Source organism: Mustela lutreola, chromosome 4, assembly GCF_030435805.1.
Source record: "Mustela lutreola isolate mMusLut2 chromosome 4, mMusLut2.pri, whole genome shotgun sequence".
Classification (NCBI taxonomy): Eukaryota; Metazoa; Chordata; class Mammalia; order Carnivora; family Mustelidae; genus Mustela; species Mustela lutreola.
In genome coordinates, this window is record NC_081293.1 from 158,282,757 (window position 1) to 158,298,270 (window position 15,514).

General features: G+C 40.3%; 1 protein-coding gene across 4 annotated transcripts in view; it reads right to left on the reverse strand.

Moving 5' to 3' along the window:
* The window catches only part of KBTBD2 (kelch repeat and BTB domain containing 2), a 59,673-nt gene that overhangs the window by 6,602 nt on the left and 37,557 nt on the right, over positions 1-15,514 (reverse strand). For 2 of the 4 annotated variants that reach the window (XM_059171521.1, XM_059171522.1), the window contains one exon: positions 2,975-3,482. In XM_059171521.1, coding sequence (XP_059027504.1) covers positions 2,975-3,144 — 170 coding nt within the window. In that variant the 5' untranslated portion in view covers positions 3,145-3,482. Of the gene's footprint in view, positions 1-2,974; positions 3,483-14,382; positions 14,869-14,890; positions 14,976-15,514 lie in introns of those variants that run through there. The other 2 variants (XM_059171524.1, XM_059171523.1) reach the window with 2 other exon arrangements.

Consider the following 15,514-nt stretch of genomic DNA (forward strand, 5'->3'; position numbering starts at 1 on the left):
CTCTGCCTGCCTCTCCACCTCTCTACTTGTGATCTCTGCCTGTCAAATAAATAAATAAAATCTTTTTTTTTTTTTTAAAGATTTTATTTATTTATTTGACAGAGAGAGATCACAAGTAGGCAGAGAGAGAGAGGAGGAAGCAGGCTCCCTGCCGAGCAGAGAGCCGGATGCGGGACTCGATCCCAGGACCCTGAGATCATGACCCGAGCCGAAGGCAGTGGCTTAACCCACTGAGCCACCCAGGCCCCCCAAATAAATAAAATCTTAAAAAAAAAAAAAAAGAATACCCACTACAGGTGAGAGATGAAAAGAACAATGCGAAGAATATTACTGCATGCATAGGATGTGATCAAAAGTGGGTATCACAATACCCTAGCTTAGGCTCCTCAACGACAAGATGAGGAAAGCCATCAACATGGATAAACTAGTGAATCACGACAGAACATGACCGTTTTCTTCCAGGGACAGAAGAGCTCATGTAGGAGACTGGAAAGCAAGCTGGGAAGATGAGTGGCAGTCAGGTCACAGGGCTTTTAAAGAGAGACAGAGGCTTCTGAGCCTTCTCTTACAGTGGAGAACACTGAAGGGTTTCATGCCTGGAATAATCAGCAGGATAAAATGTATTCTAAGGACAACTACTCTATTGACCTCAAGGACCAAAGGCTGAAGACAGGAAAACAGACGGAGTCTACTGCAATAATCTGCAACAGGAATAAGAAGAATCTGCCCCAGAGTGGCAGAAATGGATACAAAAGCTATCACAGTGAATCAAGATCCAGTGATTTTCTGAACAGAGGAAATGAATAGAGAGGGAAATAAAGCTATGTGTTTATTTTCCAATTAAGTGCCTGAAAGAATACTGCTAGTCATTGAGAGAAAAATTTTAAGATCAAGGAAATGCAAGGTCAAGTTAATCCTGGGAAAAGGGGGAGTTAAATTTTAGATACCTTTAAGGTAAGGAAATAATGGAAAATCAGTTAAGTATTTAATATTACTGAAACTCTGGAGAAGGTCAAGCAATAATGCAACAGGCTATGAATTATTTATTTACAAAGTGACGTGTTAAAGGTGAGTAAGTTATCTGAGGGGGACTAAAACACTCAAAAATATACCCTGAATCCCAATGACCAACCTAAGGTAAAGTTCAATGAGGATAAAAAAGGAGAAAGAATGAGAAAAGGTTGTCCTTATTCCTCATTCTAAGCTACACCAGTGACTCCCTAACTGCTTTTGTGGTGTGTGTTGCCCTTAATTCCAGTTTTCTGACACCCCGCCTCTCTTGTCCTAAGCAGCATGGTACTGGACTGTTGCTTCTTACTTCTCTGATGAATCTTTCTTAATTTTGGCTCAGATCATGGTCCTGGGATCAAGCCCTGCATTGGGCTCTGCACTCAGCAAGGAGTCTGCTGGAGATTATCTCTAGTGCCCCCACTCCACCCCGTGCTTGTTCTCATTCTCTCTCAAAAATCTTTAAAAGGGGGGCGCCTGGGTGGCTCAGTGGGTTAAGCCGCTGCCTTCGGCTCAGGTCATGATCTCAGGGTCCTGGGATTGAGTCCCGCATCGGCTCTCTGCTCAGTGGGGAGCCTGCTTCCCTCTCTCTCTCTGCCTGCCTCTCCGTCTACTTGTGATTTCTCTCTGTCAAATAAATAAAATCTTAAAAAAAAAAAAAATCTTTAAAAGGGGAGAGCTAATAAGCCTAGGTATTGACTCAATCTATAACCTCCAATTTCTAATACCATCTAACTAAGCCAACAGATCCGAAGAAGAAACTATCACAATCATTTAGGAAGCTCTTAAACATAAAAAATTTTGAAATTTTAACCCAGACCCACTAAATCAGAATTTCTAAATTTGAAATCCAAGAATCTCTGTAGAAGCACTTGAGGAGTCTGATGATCAACCAAGTTTTAGAACCACTGTTTGCAAATATGCTAAGCTTTCTAAGAAAATCAGTGTCTGAAATTGCATGAAAACTCCACAGTTTAACCTGAAACAACTGCAGGCACAGCAAAGGTAATTAGCATTTTGGCCTCAGCTTCTGCAATCATGAGATATGTTACATTAAGAAATGCAACATTTCTACACCTTCATGTATGGTAACCTCAAAAAATCAAATCCTGTCTACAGCTGTCACTAAAGAACAGCAGAAATTAACTTTCACTGCTGATCTTGACTTTATGGCCACTAATATCTGTGAAAAGATTATACTGGTCCACATTTAACTCACCTTTATTCACTCTTTCCCTTTCAGATATTAAAAAAAATTCAACCTAAGGGCAGACCACAAAAGAATTTCTATGCCTTTGCTTCTATTCCTTTCATAAAACACATCATAAAGAGAAACCTACCTAAAAAAGATTAAAATATTCAGAAGATTATAAAAATGTAAAGTTACGCTTTACTTACTTATTTGCTATTACAAATAATCAGTTTCTAAATTCTAAGGCACAGAGAACAATGTTATTAATTACTAAATATTTAAATCTGGCAAGGAGTCTGGTAAGGCCAATATCATAAATAACAATAACCAAGAATGAGAAAAACATTTTTCCTAAGGAAATAAAGTCCTTAACATATCTGAATAGCAACACTGATCCTCTAAAAGTTATTCTCAAGCCTACTTATATCAACAATGACTACTCTTTTCTAAATGTAGTATTTTAAAATCTCAATGGTAAATAAAAATTATTCTTTCTCTTTCAATCTTTTTGCCTCCCCATAATTAAAACTTCACCTGAGTTAATTTCAACAAATTTCTTATATTTAAACCTCTGTAAAAACTTCTTTCACCTGTCTTTTCCATGCAAGGAAGTGATCTGGCAAGCACTACACCACTGGGATAGAAAAATTAAGCAAAACATTAAGACATCTTTTCTTTTTAACTTAAACGTTTAAAAGAATTCCTACTAAAACATTAAAATAAGCTGACATTCTGCATTTGAAATTAAAAACCAAGTAAGATTAAAGTACTTACCTAAAATAAGAGCTACATGTTGCAAGAACCATCTTATGACAAGGGAATTCAGTGCCCTCAACAATTAACACTATGTCAGTAAACAACTGCTGTTCATAAAACAGTTTTAACTGTTCCAACAAGGACACAGCATATTCAGTATTGATCTGCCTCTCGTCTTGAGTGGACATGACTGTATTCCATTAATATCTCCTGGAACAGATTGGAAAAGTCAGCCACTGATGGAAGGTCAAGTGAATGCTTCAGAAATTAAAAAAGGAGAAACTCTGCTTGCTGTTATCTGCAGCATTCAGAATCAAGACTGACACATTCACTAATGAGTATCTTGTTATATGCTTAGAATCACTCCTAGGTCATCCTGTGTTAATTAGGTTCTTCAGTTCTTCAACACGGTCTGCAACCGTCTTGCTCAAATTTGCAATTGTTGTGCAGCTCATGAGTTAAAGAGAGTAACACACGAGGTAGATTTTGCAGTGACATCCTATGTTCTGCGAATCCTCTGGAGTAACTAAAAAAAAAAAAAAAAAAAAAAAAGTCAGAGTATCCAGGCCAGTACATTTTTAGGATACAGTGCTTAAAAGGCAGATTTATATATAAATTGTATTTATTTGAAGTTCAACTACAGACACTACCATAAAAATGAACCATGAGAAAAGGGCCATTTTAAAGTCTATTAGATTTAAAATAAAAAAGACTGAAGAAAATTAACATTTACAGTTTTAAATGAACTTTTTTTCTTCTCTTCAAAATATAAACATTCTAGAAAATAAAAAGCACATCAATAAGCACATATTTTTAAAGTTATTTTAAAATAAAGAATTTAAATTACTAGCAAAGCCAAATCTCGTAGTTGTTTAGTGGCAATACAGGACCATAATTTATGAGGAAAAAAACACACACATCAAAAAAACAACAACCCTTTCTCTTGCATGGAGAACCTTATTTTCAGGACATAGTCTAAATGTACTTACAAAGGTTTTATACTTAATTTAAATTACTTAAATTATATGGTAAATAGATTCCATTAGTTTCTTTCCAAAGTATACACTATGTTTTTTATATGTATAGTTCAGTAAGGGAAATATATGCAATAGATCTTTGCACAGTGGTTCCATCCTGGAAATCTTTCTGAGTATACAATTTTACTGGGGAAAAAAACTTTTTTAAACTAAACATGATAAAGAGACATGTGTTACTACATGGAAGACTCCATATTATACAAATATGAACACTCTCCAAAATGTGTAACTTTAAGACAAATCCAATCTAAATCCTATCTGCAGAAGATTCATCTAAAAGAATGCACAGAAGTTGCCAAGATATTTGAGGGAAAGTGAGGGCAAGTTTTTCCTCATGATTCTTATCAAATAATAAAATATATTACAAAATATATATATATTACAAATCTACAATAAGCCGAAGTAAATATAAGAAATTAGACTAAACTCTAGCATTTTAAAATGAAAGATTGCCTTATTTCAAAATAATGTTGGAACAACTCACTAACCACCTGAGAGGAAAAAATGTTATATTGCAAAGCACTCATTAGAAGAAATTCCAGCTGAAATAAAATTTAAATTATTTGGAAATCAGTAATTACAACATATGGCAAAGGAATTTCAAATCAGGAAAAGAGGTAAAACCCACACAGAATTAATAAATAGCTAAAAACTATCACTTCTTCTTGAATTAGATAACTCTTAATTCCCATAATCAAAAAACCAAGTACTACTCACAGGAAACCTATAAAACCGTGATTGGAACCACTAACACCTTTTCTCACAAAGTATCTCCCATATGTCAAAGAGAAGATCACACTGTACTTCCTGCCAAACTATACTATTACACAAATTGCTAACTTGATATACACTTGTCAAATTTCCAACAAACTTAACTCTAAACGTAACTAAAACAGGTGCAAAGGCAGAGTGAGACTTTGGGTCATTTAAGGTAACGACTTTGCTCTTCCAGATCTCGAAGTTACACTATAAATCTCATCTACTACTACAACCTCTAAGGCTAATAATACCTAAAATCACTGGCTATTTTCACTTATCAATGATGCAAGATCCAGTGTTAGTAACGGTGTGGGACAATGAGTATTCTTACACAGTGTAAGCCAATTCATACCTACATGCCCTTATTCAAAACCCTTAGAGCTAGATATGTTCTGGAATTTAGAATTTTTCAGGTTTTACAGAGGTAATATGGTATATATATCACGTATTACAGGACGCTCTCAAGAAATCTGGTGCAGCACTCCATAACAACATATTACGATCTTTTCTGTGAGAAATACGAACAATGTGAAAATATAGAAATAGCCTCATGTTACTTCAGGTTGAGTTTTGTTCGTTTTCTCTTCAAACCTGATTTTAAGAGCTTTCTGAATTTCAGAACTGCAAGTGAATGACTATAGAAAGCAGAATATCTGGCAATGTAAATATTCAATATCTCAATCTATCAATTCTACCTCTAGAAATTTATCTTACAGAAATGCATGCATTGATAAACTGGGAAGTCCTAACCCTAGCTGCAAGACCCAAAATTGTCCTCATCCCTATTTACCTCAGGTGAGAGGAACTGGTAGCCAGGGCCCGGGTGGATTTGGATCACACTGCTAGACCCCAGAATTCCTTGCAGATTAGCTGAACAGCCTCTCCCTCTGGCCATTTCTTTAACTTCATAACATGACCTGATTTTTTGTAGGGACTTGCTTTCTTGCTGTGACTCTTTTAGGCCTCATTTGTTATGTCTGGGTTTTACTAGATCTGAGTTTTTTTTAAATCATACTCATGAAACCATACTGAAACAAGTGAAGTCTGCTTTTATAAAATTACACTGTGAGCCAACTTTATGTAATCCTCATTATGACTGCTTTATGCACCCTTATTTCCCAGGCCTTACTTTGTAATCTAAGGTTCACTTTCTTCCTGATAAGGTAATTTTTATTTACAATATCTTAATACTAAAATTGGCAGAGGGGCGCCTGAGTGGCTTAGTCATTAAGCGGCTGCCTTCGGCTCAGGTCATGATCCCAGGGTCCTGGGATAGAGCCCCACTCAGGCTCTCTGCTGAGCGGGAAGCCTGCTTCTCCTTCTCCAGTCCCCCTGCTTGTGTTCCCTCTCTTGTGGTCTCTCTGTCAAATAAATAAAATCTTTAAAAAAATAAAATAAAATAAAGGAGGCAGAAAAGGTAAGTAATTTAGAAATCAAGTAATTAAGTTTAATAATTTAAACAGATCTGTATCGGGGCGCCTGGGTGGCTCAGTGGTTAAGCCGCTGCCTTCGGCTCAGGTCATGATCTCAGGGTCCTGGGATCGAGTCCCGCATCGGGCTCTCTGCTCAGCGGGGAGCCTGCTTCCTCCTCTCTCTCTCTCTGCCTGCCTCTCTGCCTACTTGTGATTTCTCTCTGTCAAATAAATAAATAAAAAATCTTTAAAAAAAAAAAAAAACAGATCTGTATCTAGTACAATTCAAAATAAAGCTGTCACTTTTGAGACTACAGACTTCAAAATATATTAACTAAAAACGTGAAAAGGTACAAAGTTTTTTTTTTTTTTTTAGTTTTATTTATTTATTTGACAGACAGAGATCACAAGTAGACGGAGAGGCAGGCAGAGAGAGAGAGAGGAAAGCAGGTTCCTTGCCGAGCAGAGAGCCCGATATGGGGCTCGATCCCAGGACCCTGGGATCATGACCCGAGCCGAAGGCAGAGGCTTTAACCCACTGAGCCACCCAGGCGCCCCAGGGGCAAAGTTTAAAATGATCAACTAACATCCCTCAAATGCCCATTAACATAACCATTTACTATAACAAGATTCCTCTTCTCCCAAAAACAAAACTTGAAATCAATATCCTAAAATTTTTATTTTATAGTCTGTACTGTATTACCAGTGATTTGATGTATTTTATGAATTTTCCCTTTTTAATAAATGTATTATGTCACATACCATTCTCTTATACCTAAAATTAGCTTCAAAATAAGTCACACATCCAGTTATCTGCAGAAGTTAGCACCCACAGACTAATTCCCAGGAATCAAGAAATTATTTAATTTTCTATCACAAATTAATGGCTGCTTAAGTTTAACTCAACAAATGTTTACTGAGTATTCATTAAGTGCTGGTCATTGTACTGTTAAGTACTCAGACTGAGAGTTGCTAACCACTAGAGCCCCAAAACACCTTATGCATTTATTCTTACTACAGACTATAGCCCAAACCATGATTATCATTTAGAAAGTTTTAAAACTAATTATTCTAAACAAAAGCTAAAAAAGTGGCAGCAAATAGGTGAAACAGGTCATGTATAAGAAAATTTTTTAATAAAGTAAGGAATTTTAAGACCTAAAAAGTGCAAAATATAGAGGAAAAGAAAAAACTAAGTAACGTTTTTCTTAAAATCTATCGATCTTGGGAGACCTGGGTCATTCAGTCAGTTAAGCATCTGCCTTCGGCTCAGGTCATGATCCCAGAATCCTGGGATGGAGTTCTGCATGAGGCTCCCTGTTCAGCCGGGAGTCTACTTCTCCCTCTGCCTGCTGCTCCCCCTGCTTGTGCTCTCTCTCTGACAAAAAAAAAAAAAAAAAAAAAAACCTTAAAAAATAAACAAACCTAGCTGTCTAGAAATTTCATTTCCAAACTTCTGATAACACAAGAACAAGAAATTTTATTCTCTATCATAAGAAAAACTGCAATACAAGTAAAATGAGCAAAGGAGGTAGCTAGCACTTGGCTCCACTACGAACAGTGGTTCACACTACAGAAAGCAAAAAAACTTAAAAAGACCTTTTTTAAGCCTTCTCAATTTACATATGCAATGATTATCTAATTTAGAAAAATAAACTTTAAGGGGTATACTACTTTCTCCTCTTACATGAAGACAAAATACTCTAGAGAATATGCAAGCTGTAAAGTCTCTGTCCCAAATGCTTAACTCTGTTGGTATAGCCCCAAAGCAGCAAAAGACAGTACGTAAACAAACGGGCATACTGTGTTTCAGTAAAACTTATTTCCAAAAACAGGCTACAGACCACATGTACCAATCTCTGCTTCAGACTGCCTCTTGATCAAATATTAAGAGACTGTGATTAAAATGCGTAACTCAAGTTGTTTTTCCTAGAAGAATATTTTCCCTTTAGATCACAAAAACAGGGGAAAAGCACAAGCCTTAAAATGCTTAAAAGTTGAATTAAATGTAATTTTTTTTTAAGATTTATTTATTTGACAGAAATCACAAGTAGGCAGAGAGGCAGGGAGAGAGAGAGGGAGAAGCAGGCTCCCCGCCGAGCAGAGTCCAACGTGGGGCTCGATCCCAGGACCCCGAGATCAGACCAGAGCCGAAGGCAGAGGCCCAACCCACTGAGCCACCCAGGTGCCCCAAATTAAATGTAATTCTTAATGTAACCTGTATATATTCCACTTTCACCTAAAATATTTTAAGAACTATTACCTAATCACACAACTAACTGCTTTCTCCACCTACTGCAGGTTCAGTGGATTCTGAAACACTTTCTCTTTTACGTACTGTGAGTACCCTTTATTGAGGTTAAAAACATAAAGGACATTCCTCTACAAGATAATCTGTTGAAAAAAATAAAGAAAAAACAATGAGAAAAAATACTATAGAGCCAGAAACACAACCTATTTTCTATTTTATTAACTATAATAATAACTGCATACATTTGAGAACCACAAGATGTGTCAGAGACAATTTTTGTGTCAAGAGATATGCTTTAAAATCCTGTCTTTTAGGGACGCCTGGGTGGCTCAGTTGGTTAAGCAGCTGCCTTCGGCTCAGGTCATGATCCCGGCGTCCTGGGATCGAGTCCCACATCGGGCTCCTTGCTCCGCAGGGAGCCTGCTTCTCCCTCTGACTCTGCCTGCCACTCTGCCTGTGCTCGCTCTTGCTCTCTCTCTCTCTCTCTGACAAATAAATAAATAAAATCTTTAAAAAAAAAAAAAAAATCCTGTCTTTTAAAGCTGGTCATTAGAGTATCAGAACATATTCCACAATGAAAAATGCTGACCAGAGTAAGAATTAAATGGGAGTTGTACAAACATAATATAATGAAATTCAGAAATTCAGAATCTAATAAAGTGCAATAAACTTTGATATAAAAATTATGGGTATTATAACTTCTTTTTCTATGTTATGGGCTCAATTCCATGGTTTTTACTGATCTGGTTGAAGGCAGAGAGTAACAGCACTGAATAAAGTCAGATAGCCACAAGCAGGACGAGATCCCTTCTTCTATTCTCTATCCACTGACTTCCTGCAAAACACTAGAGGACAAAGTCCACCTTATTTTTAAATCTAAGGGCTACCTATAGAAGTAGGAAATTTTATAAACTATGACTGAAAGAAAAACGAAAAAGAAAAAAATTGGGGTTCTAATAATGTTTTTTTCTCTATTGAGTGAATTCTACCACACATAACAGCTTCGAAACAAACACAGCTATCAGGTGATCAGGATTAAATCAGTCAACAATCCAAATTAACATACACAATTTTATTTAAAAATCTGAAACACCTCTTATGGGTACTTATTCCAACAGGTTTTCCTCAAATAATCAATGTGACTGTAAAATAACAGTATTAGAAAAAAGATGCTTAAGTCCACAGGCTTCAAAAGTCAAAATATGCCCCAAACTTTATCTACAAAGAAAATCTATACAAAGTAAATACAGCTAATCACAAAGGATAGTAACAATAAGGGCGCCTGGATGGCTCAGTGGGTTAAGCCTCTGCCTTCAGCTCGGGTCATGATCTCGGGGTCCAGGGATCGAGTCTCGCATTGGGCTCTGCTCATCGGAGAGCCTGCTTCCCCCTCCCTCTCTGCCTGCCTCTCTGCTTACTTGTGATTTCTCTGTGTGTCAAATAAATAAATAAAATCTTAAAAAAAAAGTAACAATAAGCTATATATTTTATAGATTCTGAACATTGTTATTAAAGGAGTAGAAATCAAGATTAACTGGAGAAAGGCATGAAAAGGTTGAAATTTTTAAAAATAACTCCAAACACAAAGATTTCAGAGGTTGATGGCAGTGGATTTTATTGGGGGTGGGGGGTGTCTAATTTCACTTTGATACCTAGTTTTTCATCCCATAGGTATGTCATTTGTAGTAACCTTCCTCTGAGCAGCCACAGAAACACAAACAGAAGGAAAGCAAGTTTTTCCAATGTTAACCAGGCAAAACCTGGAAGATCAAGGAAAGAATAAAGTATTAAATAACTGCTGAATGTAAAAATGAGATTAATTTGCCATTAACTGAGCTGTGTATGTTAAATGAAATAAAAAGATGAGAAGGAGGTTGCCAAGAAGGACTGCAAAGAAATTCTACAAAGGATGAAGTAACAACAGCGAGGAAGGGCAGCGGACTGTAGGTCATCATCTGGACAAAGCGCTTCCCAACTACACATTATTAACTTAGATGGTGCTGCATCTTTCAATGCCACAATCGCCAACACAGAAGATAGAAAACTTTTCTTGGAAAGGATCCAAGGCATTCTGAATGTCAAGTTATTGCCAAAAAATTAAGAGCATGAGCTGTGGAGTCGTGAAAGCCCAATTCTTTAACATACTAGTTGTATAACCTTTTGTAAATTAGTTACTTTCTGTGCCACAATATGGTAATCAGTGAAATGGAAGATAAAAATGGAACTATTCTCAATGAGTTGATTAAATGATTTTCTTTTTTTTTTTTTTTTTTTAAAGATTTTATTTATTCATTTGACAGAGAGAGATCACAAGCAGGTAGAGAGGCACGCAGAGAGAGAGGAGGAAGCAGGCTCCCTACTGAGCAGAGAGCCTGATGCGGGGCTCGATCCCAGGACCCTGAGATCATGACCTGAGCCGAAGGCAGCGGCTTAACCACTGAGCCACCCAGGCGCCCCGATTAAATGATTTTCATAAAGATCTTAGGACCAGTGCCTGACACATTACACTACTACATAAACATCTACAGTTGTACTTATTAATGCGCTCACTGGCTAGGCTTTTTGTGGCACTTTCCCAACTCCTCAATCTCCACACCTGTACCAGGTCCAGGCGTCCCAGTTACAAGGTCTCAGCACTCAAACACAGTTCTCTTTTTACCATGGGTGAAAGGGATCCTAGACATTCAAAGATTTAGGGAGTATTTTGATGGTACAAATCATGAAACTGGCTCAACAAAGACTAATCTTCAAAGGGCTGATGCCAGTGCAAAACAAAACAAAACAAACAAACAAACAAAAAAACTAAAGGAGAACCAGAAAGCACCAGTGACAAAATAAAACACTGTTCGCATTAATGAAGTGATAGGTTTCTCCATAAGCTGGACAAAATACTGGTGCCAGCAAATTTGCTTTCAAATTATCAAAACCACCCTGACAGTTGAGAATGTCTGGAAAAGTACTCTGTCTTTAGAATGACGGTCAACCACTACACAGAATTTTTTGGAGCTGTGACAAACATCTATTAAAAAACAAACACCTTGCCTTTTGAAGAATTTATCAAGTTTGGTAAATGTCAGTATAGCTTTCCCTATTCTAACCAAATATCAGACCTCAGGTCTATTCCTATGTTCTTCATTTCCGACCACAATGAAAACTCTATAGGGCTCCATCAAGTAAATTCAGATAAGAAGTATAAGCTTCTGTACTACATTATGATTAGTAAGTTATTTCACTTCAAAAATATTAAACAAGACCATAAAGGAGATGCCACCTGTGACAGAATAATCCTATGATTATAGTATGTCCTTTTATTTTGGATATTGCTTTTCATTCTTTCTTCAGCTCTGCAATGACTTAAGAAAACTAGAGAAATGTAGACCAAAGCAAAACTGACCTTAACGTTCTCACTGGGATTTCATTTTCCACCAAGTCAATTATTTTTTTCAATCACAACAGCAGAAGAAAATATTTCCCAGATATTCAAACATACTGGTGTAGTCATTAAGGATACAGTCAGTTAACAATGATGACTACTGAAGTTTCTCAGTTTCTTCTGGGGGGGAGGGGGAAATAAACTGAGGAATATTTAGAATCCTTTGCCTACCATGGAAACTACTACATGTCACCACTTGTCAGAGGTATGGAAGCGGAGCAAAGAAAGCCAAGAATTTTAAAAGCTTCTCTCATTATATTTTTTTCTCCAAATCCACAACAATCCCTTCTTCTCACACTGAGGAAATCTCGGTACTGCAAATTCCTGGCAAGGGAACCAGGTGTAATCTTCAAATATTTAAAAAATAACTTGTAATCAACCTGTCATTTCATATTTTTTTCAAGATTTTATTTATTTAAGAGAGAGAATGAGAGACAGAGTATGGTGAGGGAGGATCAGAGAGAGAAGCAGACTCCCCACTGAGCAGGGAGCCCCACATGGAACTGGATTCCAGGACTCCAGGATCATGACCTGAGGGAAGGCAGTCGCTTAACCAAATGAGCCACCCAGGTGACCTCAACCTGTCATTTCTAATACTCAAATACTACCTGTTCTATTCAAACTCCACAAAACTGAAAATGATAAGACTGAGATATAATGAAGTTTGACATTTTCATTCATGTGTTTTATGAATGTAGGACAAATCCTTTTTCCCCAATCTCAGGAAGCTAGGCAATAAGAAAAACAACTTGTCTAAATAAATGTGTAAAATCTTTTGGCTTTTCAGATTACATTCAAACTTCCAGGAATTCACTGTTCAATGTTTGATTCTTATGGAACAGCTCATTATTTCCATTAACTAGGAGAAAGAAAATCTACAGAATTGTGTGGGCTTAGGAACTATTACATGGCTATTTCCACCCTCCTCCTCATAGGCCCCATGAATAAAGTTAACAGACTTTATACTTCCTATGACAGCAAATAAAAAGGGGAGAAGAGTTACAATACTTTGAACTCTTCCTACAAAACTCCGTGTAGAGGAAACGGTACTATGTGGAAAAGTGAGGACTATGAGGGATGCTCAACAGAAATGTCATACATAGTACTATAGTCTACCCACAGACTTAGGATTTCAGTACCCAAACTAAAGGAGTTTCAATTAGCACTTAGATCAACGAAAGGTGAAAGTGAAGAAGTAAGCTTAACCTTAGTTAGCTGCCAGATGAAAAGAACAGCAAAATTTCACATTTCAAGACTAGAAAACAAAAAACTGGTTTGACTTCTCAATTTACTTTAGGTCAGGGGAAAAGAAAATCCTTCTGAAAAAACAAAAACAAACAAAAAAACGTTACCAAAGGCTAACTAAAATAAGTCACAATCGCAAGAGATTTGAAGTCCATTATTACCTAAATTCAGGCAAAAACTCCCAATTCAGAGGGAAGGAGAAAAAAAAAATCCACCCTATTAGCTGCCTCAATAGAAGAAAATATAATTTTGGTCAAACCACATTGCTGATAAGATTTTGTTTCTGAATGCCTGAATGCTCAGTGAACCAGACGTACAGATTCATGTATAAACAACACGTGACCAGCCTTGCACCCTACATTTTTATAAGGCTGAGTGATATAGAAAATAAACACTATATACAAACATGCCCTTTTAAAGTTCATTTTACATTTTGGGTTTTCCATTTTCACGTGAAGGGACCAGAGGTAACGGACAATCCTAAGGGTCTGCAGCCCATGAAGTGTGTATTCATTCCTCTCCCTTTGAGGTCGCTGTAAAACAAGACCTACGATAGCTAAACTGCGGGGGGATGGGGGGGGCGAGGGAGGGGGAAGACGTTAACTCAGAATAACTGTTTCAAGTCAAACCAAGAGATATTCTTATACTTCATGGTTTGTTAATTCATGGGGAGAGGGAGGTGGTCGAGTTCAAGTAAGTTAACGATTTCAGTCTGAAGTAAACACGTACACAATTTTGTTTCAAAGGGCAGCTTCTGCTTTTTAAAAATCGTCAGATCCGAATGGGCTCTCTGTTAATCTACACATCTCCTGCTTACTTCAGATGCACCGGTAAAGAAAAAGAAAAATGTAAGGAAGGGCTTGCCCTTCCTCGGCCCACCATCTCGCAAACCCGTCGCGAGGCGTCAAGGGAAACAGCTTTATTTTGGCAAGGGCGGGCGCCAACCGGGGCCAGGGCGCCGCCCGGGGGCCCGGGGCCGGAAACGCCCCCGCGAGCGGCGCACCCCGCCGCCCCAGCCCCACACACCGGCCCGGCGCCGGGCTGCAGAGGGGCCGCCGCAGGGCGCGGAGGGCGGCGCCGGCTGCCCGCGCCCCTCCCCCGCCCGCGGCGGAAACGTCTCGGGTTTGAAAGATGCCGCCGCCGCCCCCTGCCCCCCCCTCCGCCCACGGAGCCACAAAGGGCCGAGCCCCCTCCCACCGCTGCCCTCCTTCCCCAATTCCTCCACAGGTCTTCGCGGGCTCTCCCCGCCCGCCCCCCCCTCTCGCCCGGCGCTGGCGACGCCTGCTCACCCGTGTCCCCAGGTCCGGAAGATTGGGATCCGGTGCGGCCAGAGACCCCGAAAACACTGGGCCCCTCGGGCGCGGGGGCGTGGCCCTCCCGCCCAGGCCAGGGCCGGGGTCTCGCCTCCGCCTCCCCCGAGGAAGCTTGGAGCCGCCGCCTCGTCTTCCTTCCGGCTTTCCCTCGCGCCCTCCCTCGGTCGGCCGGTCCTGCGCGGAAAGCAGCGTCCTCTGCGGGCGCCGCCGCACGCTCCTCAGGGCCCGACCACCGCCAGACTCCTCCCCCGGGAGCCGCCGGGCCGCGAGACGCCCGGCTCGCCGCTGCTGCCCCGCCCCTGCGGCGCGCGCTCGCCCCCTTCGCGGGCCCCTTCCGCGGCCCGGGAACGCGCGGCCAGCGGACCGTGAGCCAGCCTTCGCCAGGTTTCAATTCCCGCCGCTCGCGCCCGCCCAGCGGCACATGCGGCAGTTTTGCAGTTTCCCGGGTTCTGGAGGATCCCCCTCCCCGTTCTCCCGCCCTTACCCCAGCTTCCCCCGCCCTTTTCCTTTGCTGGATCCCACCGGAAAGCCAAAACAATTGGGTCCGCGCAAGCGCGAAAAAGGAAGCGGAAAAGGGAGGAAGGGAGGGGGCGGTGCGAGGTGACGCGGAGGCGCTTTTGGAGGGGTTTCCCGGAGAAGGTCAGCCGATAGCCCGCTGAGGGCGCGTGCGCGGCGTGGTGGTCGCCCCCGAGACCGGCGGCCCTGGGACGCCGGAGGTTTTAGGCTTGGCCTGCCACAGGGAGAGGCCCGAGAAATTCGGTGCTAGGAAACCCAGACACCAAAGCACGAAATTTTATGCCATGGGCTGTTTTCCCTCCTTTGAAATACAGAAATGTTCAGGTTGGGTCAGGAATAGGGAAAGAGGAAGACTAGACGTCAGATCACGGGAAGAAGGGAGACGTTGGGAGGCTGACTGAATGGGCTTTGTCTCCTCAGTCCCTGCTCTCCAAAATGCGCCTTCCACTTTCAGAGCAGGGTCGGCTTTCCAATCTCATCTAGAAAGGCTTCTGTCCAGGTCTTTCAAGGCCAAGGAAAACCTCACAGCAGCACCTGAAAGGGCCCACAGTTCAGTGGAGGAAACCGTTGTCAGGGTGAGGAGGGGAGCAGC